A 23892-nucleotide genomic window follows, 5' to 3' on the forward strand; every position below is an offset into this window, starting at 1 on the left:
GACCGAATGGCCAAAGGAAGAGAGTTCGATAACTTGGGCCCTAAGTAAGTAAAGGAGCGACCTCCCATTCTGGAGAGCTTGATCCTAGGAACTGAGAAGAGGCATTGGGAGGAAGAGCGGAGAGAACAGGAAGGTGAATAGGATTTTACTAGGGTCTGTAAGTAACTAGGTGCCACCTTGTGCCTGATCTTGTGCATGTAGGTGAGAGCCTTAAACTTCACCCGGTTTTCCACCTTCAACCAGTGAAGATCACGGAGACGGCTAGATATGTGGTCGGTTTTGCGGCAACCGCTAAGAAGACACGCTGCAGCATTTTGAACTAGCTGCAGGCGTCTGGTGACAGCCTTGGCCGCCCACAGGTAGAGTATATTACCATAGTCCAACCGGGAGGTGACCAAGGCACTCACCACCGTCCTCCTTGTGTCATCAGGCAACATCCACAGGATCTTTCTAAGCCAGCGTATAATGGTGAAACATATGCCTGATACTTTACTGACTTGACATTGCATTGTCAGGCCCCTGTCAATGGCAACGCCCAAATTTCGTACCTGCTCCACTGGTACAGGAAGGGGACCTAGGTTTGCTGGACAGTGTCTCGAAGTCCACAGGTTAGGCTTCTGTCCTAGGACAAGGACCTCCGTCTTCTCGCCATTCAGCTTGAGAAGATTGTAATTCATCCATTTTGCTATTTCTCCGAGACCAAACTCAAGGCGGGAGGAGGAGGCCTTGTCAGAGTTGGTAAGTGAAAAGATAACCTGGGAGTCGTCGGCGTATGTGAATAACGTGAGACCGACGTTATCAGCTATGTGAGCCAAAGGGGTAACATAAAGATTAAAGAGTAGGGGACTGAGGATAGAACCCTGAGGGACACCATGGGACTGTGAATAGGTATTGGAAGTTGCGGAATGGGAAAAAATTTGAAAGGTGCGCTTAGAAAGAAAGGAGGCCAGCCAGTCCAGAGCCAATCCTTCCACGCCATGGTGGCTAAGGCGTCAAGAAGGATTTTGTGTGAGATGGTGTCAAACGCCGCGCTGAGATCAAGTAATATCAGCGCGGCCGTTTCACCTTTGTCAAGCAGGGACCGTAGGTTCTCTGTGACGCCTTCACTCCGGCCGAGGGTCCCCAGATACAGTGGTGTAACTGACTTGTCAGGTTTACCTCCTTTACTTTTATACCCCTAGGCCAGGTGACCCTACAAAAAGGTGGCAAGGTCTGGTGCCAACCTGGGGAGTTGGAAGGTTCTAGAGGAATCTGGGGATTCTGTGGTGTATGTCTATGGTGCAATTAATCAACTGGGAGGGATGAGGAATTACAGTGTCCGTTTCTTTCCCCAAAATATTCAATTAGCAATCAGCAAAATTGGACACTTGTTACACTACTCGACTTGCGGTTCAGTGCAAATAAGGAAACCCTCAGAGAAGTCAATGTTTACTTGCGCGTAGCGGTATATTAGCTTCATCCGCTCCACATTGACATTCATGCAGTTATCATAGGGTTTTTCCTCTTGGTGTGTACTGCTAGCCTCATCCAGAGGCACCTCAAGTCTCGAGTGCAGTGCCCAGAGACAAAAGGACTTTCCCAAAAGGATTGAATAAAAATGAAAAAGAGTGCCCAGAAATTTTTTTAATATTGGGCAAACTTACATAATTAAAAAATATGAATACTCATTGGTAGCCCGAGTTACTGGACTATATGGTATTACTAGGATGATATTGTCGACATGTTTCAGCTCTATTGGGCCAGGCGGTCTGTAGAGCTTTCGTCAGGACTTACATAGGGTTGATACAAACAAACACATATAAAACTACTCACACGAATTGTGCGGTAATCCCAAAACTCAATGCATTGATTTGAGTATTGTATTCTTCTCAATCTAGGACAGAATATACACAAAAAGCTATGTTTAACTGTGTGCAGGGAATCCTAGAGGGGGGTAAGTGCAGTAACAAAATAGTGATAATATTATTAACACTCGTGGAAGTCATGAGAATTTTATCATGAAGGTGAGCGATTGATTTTCAGGAAATAAATTAATTTACACTGAAAAACGCTCGTGAGCAATGGTAAGGAGATGTGGCTTAGGCTATAGATGCTAGGTTTAAATAAAAAACATTGTCTGGCAAGGTTCTCTCTCAGCCATGTATCGCATATCATATCAAATGGTCATTCACACACAACTAGGTTGTCCTTTCATTCGTTTTGTATATTTGCTCTGAGAACCAATAGGTAATGTTAAGGCTCTCGTCAGGGTGGCGCCTGATCTCGTATTAACGTTATTTTGTCTGGAGTGGCGCTCTCCGTCTATTGCTCGATTTAAATAAACACATTGTTTGGCATGGTTCTCTCTCAGCCACGTATCGCATATCATATCAACTGGTCATTCGCACACAACTAGGTTGTCCTTTCATTCGTTTTGTATATTAGCTCTGAGAACCAATAGATAATATTAAGGCTCTCGTCAGGGTGGCGCCTGGTCTCGTAATAACGTTATTTTGTAAGGAGTGGCGCTCTCCGTCTATGTATAGTAGACGGCCGATGTCAGGGTTTGTGGGAACACACACAGGCTAATGCGGCATTACAGAGGTCTTACCTGTCGTTAGTACGACTTCTACTTCCTGCGGGGGTCCTTCAAACGCTACAGAGCTGAAGCGGAGACAGGAACCGCGATCAGGGGCGGATAGTTTAAGAGCGCTTACCTAAAGAGGAGAAATCGGAAAAAACGGCCATCGCCATTACCCGCATGGAGTCCTTCCTCCTGCCTTGTGCTGACTCTGCCCCCGGAGTACTGGGAGCCGGGTTGTAGTTTCTTTTTAAAGGAAATAGGCACTTCAGAGGTCATGTATTCCGACCGCGTCATGATGACTCAGTCAATGGCGCGCTGTCGAAAGGATTCTAATTAATGTTTTTGTGCCTCTAGTTATATTGAAGTCCAGATAATGCATGATGCACAGCAAGTTCCCATACATAAAGGATAATCAATATCTGTTATTTAATTACCACATTGGTAAGGTATCGATGAAAGGGAAAGGAAGAGGGGCATGACCAGCAAAGGAGTATGAGGATGTAATGGCTATGCTAATGCTAACGAATTGACAATCCTGCCCTAAACCTCTCCCTTATTGGAACTTAGCTGGATCTGTAAAGCAACAGCAAGAGTGGCAATACGACTGGAAGGAAAGGTGCTTCCCCTTCCATTCCATCCCCTCGACAGTCCTGCTTCTCGAAAACCAAAAACTTAAGTCCTGCAGTAGGTGTGATAATGGTTAGAGATGGAAGGAAAAGTGGATAAGGCCTACACCTGCTGGGATGGTGGAGCACACAGACGTAAATGAAACGGTTAACACATTCAAAAGTTCATGGAAATATATATCTTTTGACTTGTTGAGGTGAAAATATTGTAGCCATTCAAAGTGTTTCATAAATCCAGAAGTAATTATAATTTTAAGTTATTTCTTGGTTTAAGAGATGTGTATTCAGAGACATTTGCAGTATTTATTTTGTATACGGTCTAATCATCGCTTTAATTGCAACTGTTCTGGTTTGAAATAAAATAATGCAAAGGATTACAAAGAGAAAATAATGTAGATATATTTTCACTCCATTTATATGCCAGTGCAAAGTTTTAAAGGAAGAAAATTGGTGCGAATGGGACTGTACAAGACAAATATATGTTTTAATGTTGGGTGAAGGAACAACTGGAGGCATGTGATGCTGGCAAGACGTAGCAGGCCGATATGACTTGCAAACGTCGGAGAAACGTAGTTGACTCCTGCGCACATAATCATCACCTCTTGGAAGATTCTGCACTGTCAGTCAAAAATAGTTTTTTCATGAAAAAAAGAATTGTTTCCCCCATGTTTGTCACCTTGAATTCGTGGAGGTATATACTTCTAGAAAAGGAAGTAAATTTAGATTCACTGCCCTACCAATTCCATAAGCAACACTGTTCATGTTACCCTTACATGGAAATGTTTTCGATTACGAGCTGCTGGTAATGCTGCCTTTTTCACCTTAAAGTCAGATGAATTACTTATTTTCGAGGCATGTGGGCTGCTGAATTCATATCTTAGCATAGATCGCCGCCTAGTGTTGGGTCCAGATGTTTGCACCTTGTTGTCCTGGAAGAGTCTTCGAAGTATCACGAGATAGGTGACTCCTCCCCTGGACTACAGTGCGCATGGGCATCCTCTCCATCTTCAGATTGTTTTTCCACCATTGGGTTCGGATGCTATTCCTCAACTCCAACTTCGGAACCGAAACTTTTCAACTTTCTAAGGCCAAAAGGCCTTCTACCGCGACGGTATTGTTCTTGTTCGGTACCCCTTGACTCGATAATACTTTCCATCTCGATCCGGTCGTCGACGCTGGCCGTTGTGCCTTTTCGACGCCACGTGGGCCTGCTGCCGATGGAAAGGACCCCTAGACAGGAGATGCAGCGGCAGGCACCGGAACCAGAGAACATTTTCGATGACAAACATGACCTCCCAGAAGCGGCGGACTCCGACCTAGAAATCGTCACCATAGAGGACCAGTCGGACTCCGATGACCAGATCACACTGGGGCAAACCGTGAGTACCAAGCCCCCAACCCCGCTTCCATCTCAAGACAAGGCTCCGGTCGAAGCATCGCCTAAAGGCCTTAGCCGAGACCGACAAACTCCTTCAGAGGCCCCGCCTTCCGGCTCGGCTCCGAAGACCAAACCCAAGCCTCTGATACCCCAGGAACGAGCAACACTCTTCCCAAAAAGGCTGTTGAACCTAAAAAGGTTGTAGAGCCGAAGAAGCTCGTCGATACAAAAAAGATAGTCGAAACAAAAAGGGTCGTCGATCCCAAAAAACAGCCGAGCCGAAAAAGGCAGTCGAGCCGAAAAAGAGTGTCGATCCACAAAAAACAGATCACACTAAAAAGCCTGTCGACCCGAAGAAGGCCGTAGAGTCTACAAAAATCCTCGAGCCGAAAGGAGTCGGCGAGCCCAAAAAACACGGTGAACCGAAAAAAGTTATAGAACCGAAAAAACGGTCGATCCGAGAAAGGACGTCGAACCAAAGAAGGTCGCCGAACCAAAAAAGGCAGTACAGCCAACAAAAGACGTCGAACAAAAGAGTCGTCGAACTGAAAAAGGTCACCGACCCGAAAACAGCCGTCGAGCCGAAAAAAACTCCACAGCCGAAGGCCCTCGAGCCAAAGACTCACAAACAAGTGACTAAGCCAAAAACATCGGCGCCAAAACCACGGACAGTTGAGGAAGGACTTTTCCATCCTGATCCAGTGAGCGCAGAACAACCTAAACTGTATATAGACCCTGAAACCGGACACGTAACAGTTTACCAGAGGAAGAAAAGACCATTGGACACTGACACTTCTTCCCCTGTTCCTCCAAAGAAAAAATACTTTGGAACATCTCCTTCAAGGCCTTTTACTCCTCCTCCTTTCCTTCCTAACATGCCTTTTGTGCCTTACTCTCCTACACCTTCAGGTTATGATGAGACAGAAAACATGGGGGAAGACCTCAGGATGATTTTGTAGAACCCGAGGATCCGGATGTACAGGATAACACATGGGATGACCAGAATGATCCTTATGATACATACGAGCCACTACCCATCCCTGACACCTCTACATATCCTACAAAGCAGTCGCCTACTGACGACAACATTGTCTTTAACCAACTAGTGGATAGGGCAGCTAAATACCATGGTGTAGACATGCCCACTGACCCAATAGAAGAGGATTTCCTATTTGACACTTTTCCAACTTCAGAAAAAAGTGTACGAACACTTCCTATGTTAAAAGGGGTACTAAAACACGTGCCAGACCTATTTAAAGACCCAGCCAGAGCGCGTGTCCTCAATCCCAGAATTGAGAAAGTATAAATCAGCCCCTACAGACCCTTTTTATATTAAGTCACAGTTGCCATTAGACTCACTAGTTGTATCAAACGCTCGAAAGCGAGCTAATTCATAAACGACAGGAGATGCTCCCCCTCCTGACAAGGAGTCAAAGATATTAGAAGCTTCAGGCAAAAGAGTGGCCTCCCAGGCAGCAAATACCTGAAGAATTGCAAACACACAAGCTCTATTAGCACCCTACGATAGAGCACATTATGACCAACTGGAGGGTTTATTACAACACCTGCCAGAACCTTTTAAAGCTAAAGCTAACAACCTAATACAGGACGGCAAATTTATCACAAATGCTTCCATTAAATGTGCACTTGACGCAGCTGACACAGCAGCCAGGTCCATCAACACTGGCGTATTACTATGCCGGCATGCGTGGCTATGCATTTCTGACTTTAAGAATGAAGTGCAATCAACCATCCTCAACCAGCCAGTTAACCAACATTTCTTGTTTGGCCCTGCAGTAGATACCATCTTAGAAAAGATGAAAAAAGATACTGATACTGCTAAGTCTATGGGCGCACTTCAGTTTCAACAATCCAGAAGTTCCTTTTGTCGCTCCTCCTTCAGAGGCTCAGGGAGAGGCAACATACCCCAAACTTCCTCTACATTCAAAAGTAATACCCAGAGCACTTTTAATAAAGGCTCCAACAGAGGAGGTTATAGAGGCAATAATAAGGGCAGAGTACGGGGCGGCAACAACACCAGAGCCTCCACCGCCACCAAACAGTGACTTGTTCACACTCCCTCCAGACCACTCAACACCAGTCGGGGGCAGACTAACACAATTCCTACCAGTCTGGAACACCATTACCACAGACAGCTGGGTGAGACTAATTATCCAGTATGGTTACTGCCTGGAACTCACTTCTACTCCACCCAACATGCCACCCAAACACCGTCCAATGTCCAAAGAACACATCACGCTGTTACAACAAGAGGTCACATCCATGCTAGAAAAGGGAGCCATAGAGCCAGTCCCTTTTCACCACCAGGGAACAGGAGTATACTCTCTATACTTCCTAATTCCCAAAAAAGACGGATCCCTCAGACCGATACTGGTCCTCAGACCTCTGAACCAATACATACTCTCAGAGCATTTCCATATGATCACTCTACAACAAGTACTCCCATTACTCCAGCAAGGTGACTTCCTTGCTACATTATACCTCAAAGATGCATATTTTCCCATACCTATACATCCAGCTCACAGGAAATATGTCAGGTTCACAATAGAAGGTCACCATTACCAGTTCAAAGTTCTCCCCATCGGGGTAACTACAGCACCAAGGGTTTTTACAAAATGCCTAGCAGTAGTAGCAGCACACCTCAGAAGGCAACACATCCACGTGTTTCCATACCTGGATGATTGTCTCATTAAAGCCAAATCATACGCACAGTGGGCAAACCATACGTCTCAGACAATCCAGCTGCTGCACAGTCTGGGATTTTCCATAAATTACCCAAAATCACATCTGCAGCCATCCCACATACAATATCTGGGAGCAACAATAGATACCTTAGTGGCAAAGGCATATCCAAATCCTGCCAGGATAGCCAACATACAGACTCTCATTCAAAGATTTCGGCCACAACACTCCTTGCCAGCTCGAGTGTTCATGCAGCTTATAGGCATGATGGCCTCCTGCATATTCATTGTCCCTCATACCCGACTTCAAATGCGTCCATTGCAGGAATGCCTATCACGGCAGTGGAACCAAGCTCAAGGACAACTAAAAGACCTAGTGTTGGTAGACAGTCGCACTTACAACTCTCTGTAGTGGTGGAACCTACAAAACCTTTCCAAGGGGCGACTGTTCCAAGAGCCAGTTCCACAAGTAGTATTAACAGCGGACGCATCATTGACAGGTTGGGGAGCCCATCTCCTTCAATACACAGTCCAAGGGTTCTGGACAGTCAAGCAAAAGACACTGCATATAAACCACTTAGAGTTGCTAGCAGTTTTTCTAGCAATGAAAGCATTCCAGAAATACTTGTACAACAAGGCTGTGTTAATCCGGACGGACAACATGACAGCCATGTACTACATCCAGAAACAAGGAGGGACACACTCTCCGCAGCTGTCTCACCTAGCACAGAGCATATGGAGGTGGGCAATTCCCAAAAACATCCTTCTCCTCGCAGAACACCTACCAGGGAAAGACAATAAAATAGCAGATCTACTAAGCAGACACAGCCAACAGATACACGAATGGGAGAATTCCCCTCAAGTTCTCCAACTATTCTTCCAAAAATGGGGGCATCCAGAGATTGATCTGTTTGCCACAAAAGAAAACTCAAAATGCCAGTCCTTTGCCGCCAGGTTCCCACCCCCGTTGTCACAAGGCAATGCGATATGGATGAACTGGTCAGACAGATTTGCGTACGCTTTTCCACCAACACCACTGATTCCATTAGTGGCACACAAACTCAGGCAACAGTCACTCACAATGATCCTGGTTGCTCCCACATGGGCAAGACAGCCATGGTACACAACGCTCCTAGAACTCTCAGTAGTTCCCCATCAAAGACTGCGCCTGTCGCCACAGCTATTAACTCGGAAGCATGGAGAAATCAGGCACCCAGATCCCAATCAGATTAACCTAACGATCTGGCTCCTGAAGTCTTAGAGTTTGGATATCTTAACTTGCCTCCAGACTGTATGAACATTATCAAGGAAGCAAGGCGCCCAACTACTAGAGCATGCTACGCAGCTAAATGGAAAAGATTTGTAATTTTTTGCAATAATAACCAAATCAATCCATTTGATGCATCCATTCAAAACATAATCTGTTACTTGTTACATCTTCAAAGATGCAATCTGGCATACTCTTCCATAAGGCTACAACTTGCTGCTATAACAGCATATCTCCAAAACCGACAACACGTGTCCCTGTTCAGAATACCACCTATCAAAGCTTTTATGGAAGGACTTAAAAGAATTATCCCTCCAAAACATCCACCTTTGCCAGCATAGAACTTAAACGTAGTACTTACCAGACTTATGGGGCCACCTTTCGAACCACTCCATTCATGTGAATTACAATTCTTAACATGGAAGGTGGCATTTTTCATTGCCATTACCTCCCTCAGGCGAGTGAGTGAGCTACAGGCACTAACCATTCAGGAACCTTTCATGCAAATTCACCACAATAAGGTAGTGCTTCGTACTAACCCTAAGTTTATGCCAAAAGTTATATCCACTTTCCACATCAATCAGTCAATAGAATTGCCAGTTTTCTTCCAAAACCCGCAGTCAGTGGCTGAAAGAGCCCTACACACACTAGATGTAAGAAGGGCTCTCCTATATTACGTTGACAGAACTAAACCATTCAGGAAGACAAAGCAACTATTTGTTGCTTTTTCTCCACAACATAAGGGTAATCCCATTTAAAAACAGGAATAGCCAGATGGATAGTTAAATGCATTCAAATATGCTATCAAAAGGCCAAGCGCACTCTAACAGTCCCCCCAAAAGCCCACTCAACGCGTAAAATGGGGGCATCCATGGCTTTCCTAGGAAATATTCCCCTAGAAGACATATGTAGGGCGGCTACATGGTCTACCATACCCACTTTTACTAAACACTACTGTGTGGATGTGCAAGCAAAGCAGCAAGCTGCTGTAGGCCAGGCTGTACTTAAAACTTTTTCAAACTGCTGCAGCTGGTACAGATGACCACAGCTAGAGGAGATACTGCTATGCAGTCTATGCTAAGATATGAATTCAGCAGCCACATGCCTCGAACGGAAAATGCTACTTACCAGTATGCATCTGTTCTTGGCATGTAGGGCTGCTGACATTTATATCGCCCACCCTCCTCCCCGTGCCTGTCACAGCTGCAGTAATCTTTTCTACATACATTTACATGGTCATCTCTTACTTTTCTATACTCCATCTTTGCCACAATGACGAAAAACAATCTGAAGATGGAGAGGATACCCATGCGCACTGTAGTCCAGGGGAGGAGTCACCTATCTCGTGATACTTCGAAGACTCTTCCAGGACAACAAGGTGCAAACATCCAGACCCAACACTAGGCGGCGATCTATGCATGTCAGCAGCCCTACATGCCAAGAACAGATGCATACTGGTAAGTAGCATTTTCCTCTTGGCACATACACATTTAAAAAGAAACCAGGTGTATGCGATTTTTTTGTGGCACTCAATTATTAGCTGTGGTATTGTAAATGCATCAATACATAACAAGCATTGGCATAGCCAATAGGTCTCGCTTTTGGGACCCTGCAGAATTACTGTCAAGTTATTACTTGCAAACAACGTAAGCAGCAGGTTAAGCGTAGAAATGATAAGAGATGTGAATTTATTAGACCTAAACGTAAGGACGTATTCAACTATTAAAAAAAAAAAAAAAAACAGCCCCATCTGCTGCGTCCGCACACATGAGCGCCCGCCAAGGTCGTTAATATTCATGCGCCATTTTGAATATTCTGCCCTTAGCATGTTACCCATTGATATATTAAATCATTGTTTGAGTTCTGTGATGCCTGATGCCAAAGAACAGCGCTGGCAGCGACAAACCAGTCAAACGCATTAATGAACCAAGATGAAAGGCATTTTACATTAAACAGAATCGAAGGAACTAACTGCACACAATTATGGGACAGGGTGAGTTAGCGTTAAAAGGACAGGAATCCGGAAAAACTATCAAATGATTACCGGTTCGGTAGCAGACGTACATAGATGCAAAGGCTGAAGGCAAAACAAAATAGCTGCCAAGTGTGGCCAATGTCATGAGGCACCTTCCTCCAGCTCTTGCCTTTTGCAACATCACTTTGCAAGACTTTGGGACTACTCGGCCAAATGACATTTCACCATTCAGGCGCTCCCTTTCTCTTAGCAACAGGGCTATTACTGACGCCATTTGGTGCAAGATGCTTCCACAGTCACGTGGCCTCTCTTTCTACAGCCACAAAACAGCTGACCAGTGTTAACACAATGAACAATTTAGTGTGTGGTTTAGGGTACATTACAGAGAGCACTGCAACCATAACTTTACTTTTTCCTCTCATAACCCAGCAGCTCCTGACAACCATGGTGCAAGCACCAGACCGAAATAGGCAGAATTTACATTGCAGCCCCTTTCTTTTAGCTTCTCTTGGGGCAATAAAACAATTTATATTTTACTAGCCAAGCGCAGTTTACATGTGAATTTCTTTATTTAATTAAACACCTGGAGAAGGCTACCTTGTTAAACAGTAGTAACAATTGGGGTAGGCTCTAATCAGTGAGGCTGAGCCAAATAGCTAAACAACAAAAGAGGAATGCAAACACTGATACATAATTTCTAAACAACTAAATTCACAATGTACAGATACCAAATCAATACAAACAGGTGCTAATCAATAGCTATTTATTTTGAAATATTTTTTATATATACGCACATTTTTTCAAATAAATGCAGTGGTTCAAAAACACAATTTTAAGGAGAAAAATCAAAATGAAGACGCAACAGGTAAGATAAAAACCTCATACATACTATCATTCATAATTCTTCAAACATATCACAATCGCACCTCTTACATTCTAACAATCGCACAAAGTACTCCACACACTGGAGGATCAATAAACCAGTTGGTGCAGTACTAGGTCTGCTTGTACAATTCAAATGAACTTTCCTAAAGTTTTAGACCATACACTACATACAATTCATTTATGAATCAAGAGATCGAAATCACAATTATCTACTTTAAAGTGTAAAGAAATCAGTCCACATGCGAAACCATTTAGCACCCAGATGTCAAGAAGCAGACCAACGGGCCTACGCGTTTCGAATCCTTGTAGATGAAAGGATTCTCATCAGGCCCAAAAAGCTCTCTAGAAAAGAAAAGAAACACAAGTCTAATCTCTCACTTTAAAAAAATCAAGATTCAAAATGAGCACTACAGCACCTTAGTATTCAATCGGCTTACCAATTAATCTTTTTAACAGATTTTCAGGTAAAGGAAACCTCCTGTAAAGCGGGGTGAAAGAAGGGAAGACAAAAAGTGGGAAAGTAAGATTTAGTATACTCATTTAATGCCCTTCAGTCCTTGTCGTGGTGCACAAAGGCAGAGATGGCAAACAAATTGCCTTACCTCTAAAACGGGCGGGAGAGCACCATGCTTGGCGTCTTGTTGTTGTGTAGTCTTTATATCAAAAGAGGTGTGATTTAACGTATTAAAGGGCCCTGCGGATATAAATAAAACACCTAGGTGTACCGTTTTAGCAGAGGCCGGTTCACCAAGATCTATAAGACATATGATCAAAACGTAGCCTCTTCTTACCGGATTAGTAGCGGGCCATCATACAAGCGAAGGCAGAATGTAGCCAGAAGCTCCGACGTGATCCAAACACGCGAATACTCAAGCAGGAGGCTAGTCGGAAAAACGAATCCGTTAGCAGGGTGCTTTTAGCCAGATCGCGGGACAACCAAGAAAATAGGGGAGAAGACAGCTCTTACCGGTAGGTGTACCAAAAGAAACAGCCGGGTCCTAGAATCAATCAGGGTGACTGATGCTGCGCAAACGTTCACGCAGTCAGTTGCGGGTAATGTAGTCTCGACGATCATCGAGACCCAGGAATCTCAGTACGTGTTTCCTGATACTAGGGATCATGGGTGGTGTAGTCAATAGCGTAACGCTGTGACAGGATTTGATTGAGAAAAGGAAGAAGACCCGGTCACAAGTTTTTAATCTGCTATCTTTTTTATTTAGAGCAGAGGCATATACAGAGGTATTTAATCCTTAGATATGCATTTTTTATTGTAAATAGGTAAAGGAGAAAAATGATTTCAGTTTATACTTAATTATGACAGTCCGAAGGATTACTCACTGTCCTGCACATAGACACATATATTTACATGTGAATACAAACATACATTGCTATACATTACAACAAAAGTGTGAAACATTCATAACGATTTCAACCTAAGATTTCAATAAATAGGATTTTTTCTTTTGTGGAAGTACCCTGTCCACAATTTCTATATCAGGTCACTGAGAGACTTATTTATCAATATTCCGACCTGATAGGCGCAAAGGCAAATGTTACAATGCAAATTCAGTTTATGTTTGATTGTGTTCAAAGCAAAGCCTTATGCGCAACCAAAAGACATTCGAATTTAAAACGAATGAGAAGCCTGTAAGCCGACGCGTTTCTGAGCCTGTCTCTCTGCTTGTTCAGGCTCTTCCTCAGGGCTTCGGGGCTGGGTACCTATGTAAATATAAGCAGGGGGCGTATTAAAAAATTGGACCCTTCCTACTGTTGTCACTAACTTGGTTCAGCTTCAATTGTCATTACCTTGTTGCTCAATTTGAAACTTCGTGTATTCAGTCTCTTGTGGGACTCCTTGTGTTCTGCAATAAAAGCAGTGATATAATGTCTGTTTCTTCCCAATGTTTGTGTTGTGATACTGTTTATTAACATTAATGGGAGCTTCACTCACGTGGTTATCAGGCAGAGCGTTTTCGAATAGATTGTGGATTTCAGTATGGTTTGTTGACTGTCGCCAGAGCTGAAATGTCAACAGACATATGGTTTTAATATTTACTGAAAAAGTCTAAAGCGGACGCCTCACAATGCTCTACAGGCCAATGAACATGTCTGCACTTACTTATTGATACTCAGTTGGGCGCGGAGCGCCTGGCTTGTGGGGGCCTGGGGCGCCACCTCTTGATTTTTGGTTGTTCCTAAGGGGTGTAAGTAACGTTGCGTTTTAGAGGAACGATTGTTCAAACGTCAATAACATTTTTCGATGTGAAAATTAAAACATGAGCACCTACTTGCACTCTGTATCAGGATGTGCCGGGCGCCGGGCCTCTGCTGAACGGGGCTTTACACAATTCTGTGTTCGTTTCGAGTATGCAATTAATTGCTGGAAATGATAAACGAAACGGGAGTCTTAGTGCTAAAATGTCCTGGCATTTAAGAACGGTATCTAATTAACGCGTTTGGAGGGCATTTACCTGTAGAGTCTTTGGGACAGGATTTGAGGCCGTAGAAAACGGCATCGAGGGTGCACACCTCAGAAAAATGAAAATTGTGGTACCCGAGGGCAATTTAATGGAGAAACAGGGGAAGATTAATTCCTAGGTTGGGGGTTGATATATTGTCAGAGTCCCAATGGTTGGGGGACGTGAAGAGGACTGACGGGTATCAGCTGACAGGCAAGGAACAAACAGGGCTATATAGTTTATAAATTTCAGATAATTCATTCAAGCCTGATACAGCCGTATCAAACTTGACGATCGGACTTCCCTCGGGGCTGCCGCTCGCACTACGTGATTCGCAATGTTGCTCTCTTTTTTTTATTGCAAAAAGAGGTGGTTCACGTAGACTTTCTTCCAAGTTTTTTATGAGGTGCCAATTTTGTCCAATGATTTTTTTTAATTTATTGGAGTTGGGACAAAATGTGGTAACGCAAACTTGGCGTTTCATTTGAGGTTTAATTCTGCGTTCTAAAAGGTACTCTCTGGGGGTCCATCTCGCTCTTTTCTTAGCATTTCGCACCAATTTTCTAGGATAACCACGATCGCATAATTTAGTTATCAAGTTCCCAGCATGCAAATTGAAATCTTCATTAAACTAACAATTTCTCCGAATACGCAAAAATTGGCAGTAAGGCAGGTTCTCTTTCATGCTTCGCGGGTGGTTGCTTGAAAACATTAATGCCTTATTTCTATCTGTTGCCTTCGTAAAGAGTGAAGTGGCTATTTTGCCTTCAGCAGGAAACACCTCCACATCTAGGAACAGTATTTTGTTGGCCGAGTACGAAATGCTGAACTGGATATCAGCTGTCCTGGCATTTAGCCATTTGTGGAAGAGTAGAAGTTTCTCCTCACCACCTGTTCAAGTCAAAAATCGTCATCTATGAAACGTAGCCATGTTCCAATGTGTTCTTTAAATGGATTGTCATTATGAACAAATGTATCTTCAAATAGGGACATGAATAAAACAGCCAGCTCCGGGGCAAAAGGGCACCCCATCGCCACCCCCTTCGTTTGGAAAAAGAAATCCTTGCCGAAGCAGAAGTGGTTCTTTCTAAGGGCAAAGGATGCCAATTCTACTAAAAACTGAGTTGGTACCTGTACCTGTACCGGTCGGACTCTTAAATCCAGATAGTGGGAAAGTACTGCTACTGCTTCATCCTGGGGAATTGAGGTGTAAAGTGAAGTTACATCCATTGTAACTAATAAATCAGTCCCTCTATTGAAGTTGACATTATCAAGTTTATTGATGAAGTCGGTGGTATCGTGTAAGTATGAGACCACAAGATTCATAAATTCCTTCAAAAAAACGTCCACATATTTAGCGATAGGTTCGAGCAGTGAGTCGCACCCTGCCACAATAGGTCTTCCCGGGGGGTTTGTTTAGTTTTTATGAATCTTTGGTAAGATGTAAAACATAGGTGTCTTCGGGTGTTTATTTCGTAGAAATTCATATTCCTTTGGGCCTACAAAGCCTTGTTCGAACCCTTCCTGTATAATGGAAAATAGCTGGTTCTGCAGTTCAATCGTTGGATCTTTAGCAATTTTACGATAACATGCCTGGTCATTGAGTTGCCTCTTTACTTCTGCGGTGTATTGCGTGGTATCCCAAACAACAATGGACCCACCTTTATCTGCTTGCTTTATAGTAATTGTGGGGTCATTCCGTAAGGTGGATAAAGCAATAGTCTGTTCCTTTGAGATGTTTTGTTTGACAAACTTTCTTTTGTTTTTCCATGTCAGAAATTGCAGACAAAACAGTCTTTTCGAACAACATTATTTCTTTGGGTATTTTATTGCCTGGAGGACAGAAGGTAGATTTATTACGTAGCCCAGTCACTTCAGATGGCATTTTGGATGTACTATCAGCGAAAAACATAGTCAGTCGTAGTTTTCGACAGACTTCAATGAATTCTGTTTTCATCTTTACAAAATCAGTTTTTTTGGTTGGCACGAATGACAATCCTTTTGCAAGTACACTCTCTTCTGCATCTGTAAGAATTCTTGGGGAAAGGTTGAAAATCGGGGACCTCGCTAGTTTTTGTAATGTTGGCGGCGAGTTGTCATTTCCCACGGTTGTGTATATCTTGTCCTTGCTCTTGGTCTGGATTGGCCTCTCCCTTAAAAAGAATTTGAAGTAGAGCCCTGTTGTTGTTGTCTGAATCATTTTGTCCACCATAAGCGTGGAAGGGTATACTCAGATGTGAGTCCCTTGCTCATTGCACCATCAGGATTCAAGCAAGCCGGGCCGACGACGGCTGAAATGCCAGAAACCGGTCCCCTGAAGCTTGTTTCCTTCCCAGTATAAGAATTGGCTTGGTAGTTTGGTTTGCCCTGTTCCGATCATGCACTGGGACAGGAACAGACTAATTTGCATGTAGCCAGGTTCTGAGCTGGGATGGTGCAGTGAGCTAAAAAACGGTGATGGATCAAGCCCTGATCTTTGGACTGGGTAAGAGTGGTCTGCTTAATTCAGACACTCTGTTCATCACCACCCCCTTTTCTGAATCATTTTGTCCACCATAAGCGTGGAAGGGTATACTCAGATGTGAGTCCCTTGCTCATTGCACCATCAGGATTCAAGCAAGCCGGGCCGACGACGGCTGAAATGCCAGAAACCGGTCCCCGGAAGCTTGTTTCCTTCCCAGTATAAGAATTGGCTTGGTAGTTTGGTTTGCCCTGTTCCGATCATGCACTGGGACAGGAACTAATTTGCATGTAGCCAGGTTCTGAGCTGGGATGGTGCAGTGAGCTAAAAAACGGTGATGGATCAAGCCCTGATCTTTGGACTGGGTAAGAGTGGTCTGCTTAATTCAGACACTCTGTTCATCACCACCCCCTTTTCTGAATCATCCTGTTTCTGTTGGGTCTACTGTTGCTGTTATCGCTTTCACCTGCAGAAGAGGATGATGTGTCGGAGAAAGTTATAAATTGATTCCGTGATCTCCCCCGATTATCAGGTAAATAGCGTCTTGAATCCGCTTTTGTGTAGAAATCCACTTGTAGAAACGGATAGACGTTTTGCGATTGTGCGATTGTGATATGTTTGAAGAATTATGAATGATAGTATGTATGAGGTTTTTATCTTACCTGTTGCGTCTTCATTTTGATTTTTCTTCTTAAAGTTGTGTTTTTGAACCACTGCATTTATTTGAAAAAATGTGCGTATATATAAAAAATATTTCAAAATAAATAGCTATTGATTAGCACCTGTTTGTATTGATTTGGTATCTGTACATTGTGAATTTAGTTGTTTAGAAATTATGTATCAGTGTTGGCATTCCTCTTTTGTTGTTTACCTTGTTAAACAGGGCAGTTCTTTGTTATCTTTGCTCGTGTGCTCGAAGGCAGATTAAATGTCTGAAACCTCTTCAGATATAACCCTACACGTTTTTGGAATTGGTTCCCGAAATACCAGAAGGAACACTACAAGTCCCAGGATGCTACATGATGTTGGCTAAAAATAAAGTATAGACTGAATGTGTCACCTAACAAACCTGCAAGCAAATATTGAGCTCGATATGGACGATGCTTACGTCAGGGAAGTTGATGGTAAAGAGTGGTCTTTCAAAATAGATTCGTTCTAGTGCCCAGTTTGCAAATATTGACCCAAACTTTTCTCTCTCTCTCTCTCTCTCTCTCTCTCTCTCTCTCTCTCTCTCTCTCTCTCTCTCTCTCTCTCTCTCTCTGTCTCTGTCTCTGTCTCTGTCTCTGTCTCTGTCTCTCTCTCTGTCTCTCTCTCTGTCTCTGTCTCTGTCTCTCTCTCTGTCTCTCTCTCTCTCTCTCTCTGTCTCTCTTATATATATATTTATATATATTTTGGTTGCTGGAGCGCTCTTTGATTTTAAACTACGCACATTTAGATTTTTTGATTTCGTGCATAGATATCACGCTAAAACTGCTCTTTACCTTACCTATGGAATAGCTGGCTTTGTCTGTTACATCCTCCGTGATGGGATTCAATGAATTAAGATCGAATACAACTTGTTTAGCTGATACGCACCAGGAGGGACGAAGGGAATGTGTTAAGGCTGGAAAAGCCAGTGAAAATAAAGGGTCTGATTGTGTGAAGGCCAGTAAAATGTGGTCGTGAAAGTGATCGCACGCTGCGAGCGATGCACTTAATGAGCATGACGAGGGTGCTCGTAAGTGCGCACGAGCGCGCATAACCGCAAGCTCTAGGCAGCCACAAGCAAAAGCGTGTGGTAGCATTTTCTGAAGCACACCTACTAAAATTCTTGCGAGACAGCGCATGCGCTGGCTCAGGCGAGACCTAAAAAGGAACATCCTTCATATATTATAAATTATACTATCAGAAGTTCAGGACGAGTTTAAACATGTGGTTTTATTTGTTCAAAAGCTATACGAAATAGAATACCCGGGTCTGGGAGCTCGTTATGGTAGCTCAGTGGACTAATGCATCCTCTGCAGAGATCTGTTTAATCCTAGCAGGTCCACGCAGCCTTTGCAACATCTGAGTTTGATTAAAAAAAGAGAAAAAGTGAATTTGGAAATAATATGCTTTAACTCTCAATAGCCTCAACACACCCTCATGGGGTGAACATTAGTTCTAGGAGTAAGTCTGTTATAAGGCAGTTTTTGAACTTGCCAATATGAAGAGTCTTAATTGTCGCCACATTTTGCCACGCTAGTAATGCTGCCTGTCATGAAAGTTAACAGTATTCTACCTTCTTAAACGTCATAAAGCATTGGTAAGATTAGCAAATAAAAGTTGTTAATTATTTAACTTTTTACTTTTATCCTCTAGATATATTGGGAAGTCTGATTCAATCACAATCAGTGTTTGGAATCATAAGAAAATCCATAAAAAACAAGGTGCCGGATTCCTGGGCTGCGTGCGTCTCCTTTGCAGTGCAATCAATCGCCTCAAAGATACTGGTTGTAAGTAGACGTTTGCAACTTTCACAAATAATAAAGTATGATTCCTTAATAAGTGCACTTTAAGAGTGCAGTTTTCCATTTTGACTGCTGAAGTTTGATACATCCCATCCACTCTGCATTTGTTTCTTTGTGTACGATGCACGATGATAGTTGTAAAGGTGCAAACATTTTATCTGAAATCTTCAAGTGTTTTTAGTTTAGTTTGCATAAGATCACGCTGTTTTCGGAACAATACAATAGTCTAAGGTTGTGGACTTCTCTGCGTCCAAGTAAACTTTATTGTTTTTATATAGCACAGCATCGACATTTTTCCACTGCACTTAGGGTGTGGGTATAGAGCGATGGCAGAAAAGTTAACCAGAGCAATAGAATGTGTTGTGTGGTGTAAAGATCTACACTGGCTCACCTTTCACTGTAACTGTCCTTTAGTTATTTAGATCTGGATTTAGCAGTGTGAAACTATTGTACATCTACATGAAGTGCACGATATTGTGATTGGAATTGGATTAGGATTTCGATGAAGTACCATTTTCTGAGAAAATGGCACTTAAGCAACATGTAGAATTCCTATTGTGTGTGTTCTTAGATCTGCCTTATGTGCAGGCCTTTCTTTTGCTCCTTCGTTCTCTGTAAAGAGGGCCTGTATCACCGAGGTCAACTCTGCACTAAATAGGCTCTAAAGCACCTGATTTGGAAATATTAACTTTCAGATCTTCTTAAAGTCCAGATAAGATTAATAGTGTTAAGCTTTGCAATAACATGCATTTCTGCAGGCAGAAGCTTGGATTTCTACAGTATTTAAATCACTACTGCATCATGGGTAAGTGGTCTGTGAAGGCAGGAATTAGGGGTAAAAGCTATCTGAATGACAAGTAGTGGCAGACGATTGAATAAGACCTTCTAATTACGAATCAGTGCAGGATTGTAACAGCGTGGTGAAGTTGGTCAATCCAGTTCCTTAGTGTTCTCCGATAAATGGACTTGCTTTTGAGAGTTTGTATCTGATTTGTATGCCCACTTTTCTACATCTGGGCCTGGTTTACCAAACTAATGATGGTACTCCCCTGCCGGTCATATGAGCAGCTCCATTGTGATAAGTTGCCAAATTCGTCAGACTCCACAATTGTGCATCAAGACCTCATTTGTCAATTTTTGTATAGTGCCAACCAACCAGAATTGGACCGCCTCCCCCACTTGTACCTCCACGCCCCCCCTACCTTAGAACCTGGAAAGCAGAAAACCAGTCTTTTAAACAAGTAGGTATTTTACTAATGAGCAGAGGCAATATTGTCACTTCGTCATAAGAAGGACTACAATACAGAGCTTAAAATGATAATGCTTTGATGCAAATAATTGGGTACGAGTGAGAGATGGTTTGCAGTCTCCTGCTACTCCAGCCCGCTTTATGCTATACTAAATACCCTATTTAACACCCTGAGGCAGTCTTTAAGAAAGTAGGCGAGGGGAAACTGAAAACACTAGGAATCTGAGAGGACTGCATAGGAATTGCAGAAAAGGTTAATACCAACGGGCCGTGGTCTGAAGTGACTCTTGGATACACTTGAATTTGAGCATCCTTCAAAAGATGATACGGCGCAAATAAATAGTCCAACCTCACCAATTTTTGATGTGGACATGAATAGAAAGTACATCCAGGGTCGTCCCCCCTCAAGGTAGCCCAAGCGTCAACTAGACCATGTGCCTGCGTAAAAGATCGAAGCGCCTTAAATACTTTTGGCTTTCTACCAGTGTACCTATAATTCAAATCTCCTTCAGAGTTAGAGGCAAGATGAATATTTAAGTCTCCACAGACTATCTATCAATGGAGTTGGCCATAGTGACAATTCAACATTAAGTGACTCTAGAACAAGTGCCTCATCATGATTCGAGCCATATATAGAACAAATTGTAAATTTTAACATCCCACTGACACATTCAGCTATGACCCATCTCCCATATTTATCAGTTAATGTACGACATGTACTAGCAATCAGTTTTTTTGCCAAAATTGCCACTTCCCTAGATGTAATAGCTTGTTCAGTGCACACCAGAACCATATACCCCAACTCTGATAATACTTTTCTCTTAGACCATGCTATATGGGTTTCCTGGAGACAAATCAAATCACACTGGAGCATTTGCAGCTCACTCGCCACGCGCTGCCTTTTGTTAAGATGATTCAGCCCCCTGACATTCAGGGAGCCGATTCTAATACCTCTATTCGCCATCTGTCCTCATGATACCGTTGCACCCAAAGTCCCGTGCCACAGACCCCTGTTTATCATACTTCACAATGAAAGTATACTCATGGAATGTATTTTTTCCCCTTCCAACCCCCGCCACCCTCCACCCCCCCCAAACCCCCACCCACACCCCGCCCCACCCCTCCACCCAATATGAGGTGTAAGGACCAAGTCCTCAATGATGGGGAGCGTTTGTGGACCCCCCCCACCCGCAGCCCTCCACCTGTGCAGCACCTGTCACAGACTAATTCGTCCATTTTACTTAACATCCTTTCGGTTACCAATAAACTTTGTTTCATCACCTAATATTAATTGCAACACATAACACATGTGTATATATATATATGTATATATATGTATATATATATATATATATATATATATGTGTGTGTATATATATATATGTATATCCAGCTTGCTAGTTTGACGGGCATATATCCGTCTGCTACTCCGATATCGTGAGGTCGCTCGGTTGGCGAGGGGAGACCACTCGTCCGCTTCGATCCACACATGGGGCGCCAAGACTAAACAGGACTACCAGTCCCAGTAGGCACTGGGACATTAGGACTGCCCATCAGGGGCGTGCCATGATTAGTATCAGGGCTGGTACCTGCATTCCCATCATCAGTTCGCCAAATCCTCTGAAGAGAAGGCGGGAGCCTTCGAAACGCGTCAGGAATTCCACGGCGAAATGGGATTGAATCACTTTCTCTTGAGCTCCTCAGCTATTCAAGCACGCTGTGGCAAGAAAGGCGAGTTCAAGTTTCTCCCCGCGAGTGTGACCGTGTCCTTACACGCGAGCACACATATGTGGATGGAACCATCACCATCCTTTTACCGCACCCGCCAGAAGAGTGCAGCAGCGGCATGATGGTAACGAGCGAGCAGAGCCCCTGCATATACGCTCAGCACCGCCAAGCAGCCTCAAGGTAGGAGCCGACTAGGGCAAGCATCCAGCTTGCTAGTTTGACGGGCATATATCCGTCTGCTACTCCGATATCGTGAGGTCGCTCGGTTGGCGAGGGGAGACCACTCGTCCGCTTCGATCCACACATGGGGCGCCAAGACTAAACAGGACTACCAGTCCCAGTAGGCACTGGGACATTAGGACTGCCCATCAGGGGCGTGCCATGATTAGTATCAGGGCTGGTACCTGCATTCCCATCATCAGTTCGCCAAATCCTCTGAAGAGAAGGCGGGAGCCTTCGAAACGCGTCAGGAATTCCACGGCGAAATGGGATTGAATCACTTTCTCTTGAGCTCCTCAGCTATTCAAGCACGCTGTGGCAAGAAAGGCGAGTTCAAGTTTCTCCCCGCGAGTGTGACCGTGTCCTTACACGCGAGCACATATATATATATATATATATATGTATATATATATATATATATATATATATATATGTATATATATATATATATATATATGTATATATATGTATATATATGTATATATATATATATATATATATATGTATATATATGTGTATATATGTATATATATGTATATATATATATATATATATATATATGTATATATATGTGTATATATATATATATATATATATATATATATATATATATATATATATATATATGTATATGTATATATATGTGTGTGTGTTGGACCCGGCCTCATGGCGTGGTCCTACCCCTCCCGCATGGCGGGCCCAGGACGACATCGGCCCTCCACCCAGCATCGGGTAGCCCTTTTGCCCGACACTGCACGCCCCAACATTGTTGGTCCGGTCACCATCCCGGACCCCCACTACCGGCCTGGCTACATCATGGGCCCCTCACGACCTAAGCACGAGGCCGCGCCCGACTCCATCTTGGGCCCACCACGTCCCGACCACGTGGCCTCGGCCCCGGCCCAGGTCCAGCGAAGCCCAGACATTGAGGGCCAAGATCCACCCAGGTGGTCGAGTGGCCACTCGACAGATCCCGGAGCAAAGGGAGTTTCGATGGCCCTCCAGCCGTCCCCCGACGCCTGGTTTCGATCGCCCTCTGGCCTCCCTGGGCACTGGCTCCACCCCCCTGCTGGGGGTCTGGACACCATCATCCCGGCCCCTCTGACCCCCGGGCGCGAGGGTCCGGACATCAAAGGACTCCAGTCCTATATCTGGGCCAGCCCCGGAGTAGGACACCAGTTGTATCCTGGACTGGAAGCCCTGCTGACGCTGTCACGGCCAACACCAGAAGAACTCATTGCCTGTAACCTGAAGAGACCCTGAGAGCCTGCTGGCGCTGCCGCGGCCCACCTTTGCTGTACCATCCTAGGAGCCTGCTGGCGCTGCCGCGGCTGAACCACCTGAGAGCCTGCTGGCGCTGCCGCGGCTGAACCACCTGAGAGCCTGCTGGCGCTGCCGCGGCTGAACCATCTTGAGAGCCTGCTGGCGCTGCCGCAGCCTCCTCTCCGTTAAGACCACCTGTCGAGTCCTGCTGGCGCTGCCGCGGCTCGACCTCTCGGAGCCCCTGGCTCGAGGATTGAGAGCTGTGCGCAGGGTATCCCTTCCTGTATCCATACCGAGACTGTCCCGCTACCCTGTCCCTTTTACGAGACTCTACAGATCCCTCGATCTGCCTGTATATACCGCTGAGACCCAGCAACCTTTATTCTTGATAAAGCCTAAGAACTTAACCTCTTGTGTGGTGTCCGTTTGTAATGTTGTGGTTACCCTGCTGTACGATCCTAGGAGAGGACCCTCACCCAGGAGGCCTCTCGATAACGCTCGGCTACTTCTCGACGGAGGGGTGGACCTAGGGGTGGTCAGTCAGACATCTTCTGCCTCCCCCGGGATCGCCTTTCTAACATTGGTGGCAAGCGACGGGATCCGAGCCGACGCAGATCGTACAGAGGGT

At 44.2% G+C, this 23892-nt stretch overlaps 2 protein-coding genes across 4 annotated transcripts in view; both read left to right on the forward strand.

The window, feature by feature from the left end:
- Positions 1-16823, forward strand: part of LOC144767301 (uncharacterized) — a 38585-nt gene extending 21762 nt beyond the window's left edge. Inside the window, exon 3 of the mRNA XM_078650799.1 lies at positions 16789-16823. Within this exon, the coding sequence (XP_078506925.1) occupies positions 16789-16823 (35 nt within the window). The remainder of the gene's footprint in view (positions 1-16788) is intronic.
- Positions 1-23892, forward strand: part of SMURF2 (SMAD specific E3 ubiquitin protein ligase 2) — a 1185768-nt gene that overhangs the window by 369015 nt on the left and 792861 nt on the right. For all 3 annotated transcript variants that reach the window (XM_078654335.1, XM_078654337.1, XM_078654336.1), the window contains one exon: positions 18657-18790. In XM_078654335.1, the coding sequence (XP_078510461.1) occupies positions 18657-18790 (134 nt within the window). The remainder of the gene's footprint in view (positions 1-18656; positions 18791-23892) is intronic.

Source organism: Lissotriton helveticus, chromosome 7 (assembly GCF_964261635.1).
Source record: "Lissotriton helveticus chromosome 7, aLisHel1.1, whole genome shotgun sequence".
NCBI classification, from domain to species: Eukaryota; Metazoa; Chordata; class Amphibia; order Caudata; family Salamandridae; genus Lissotriton; species Lissotriton helveticus.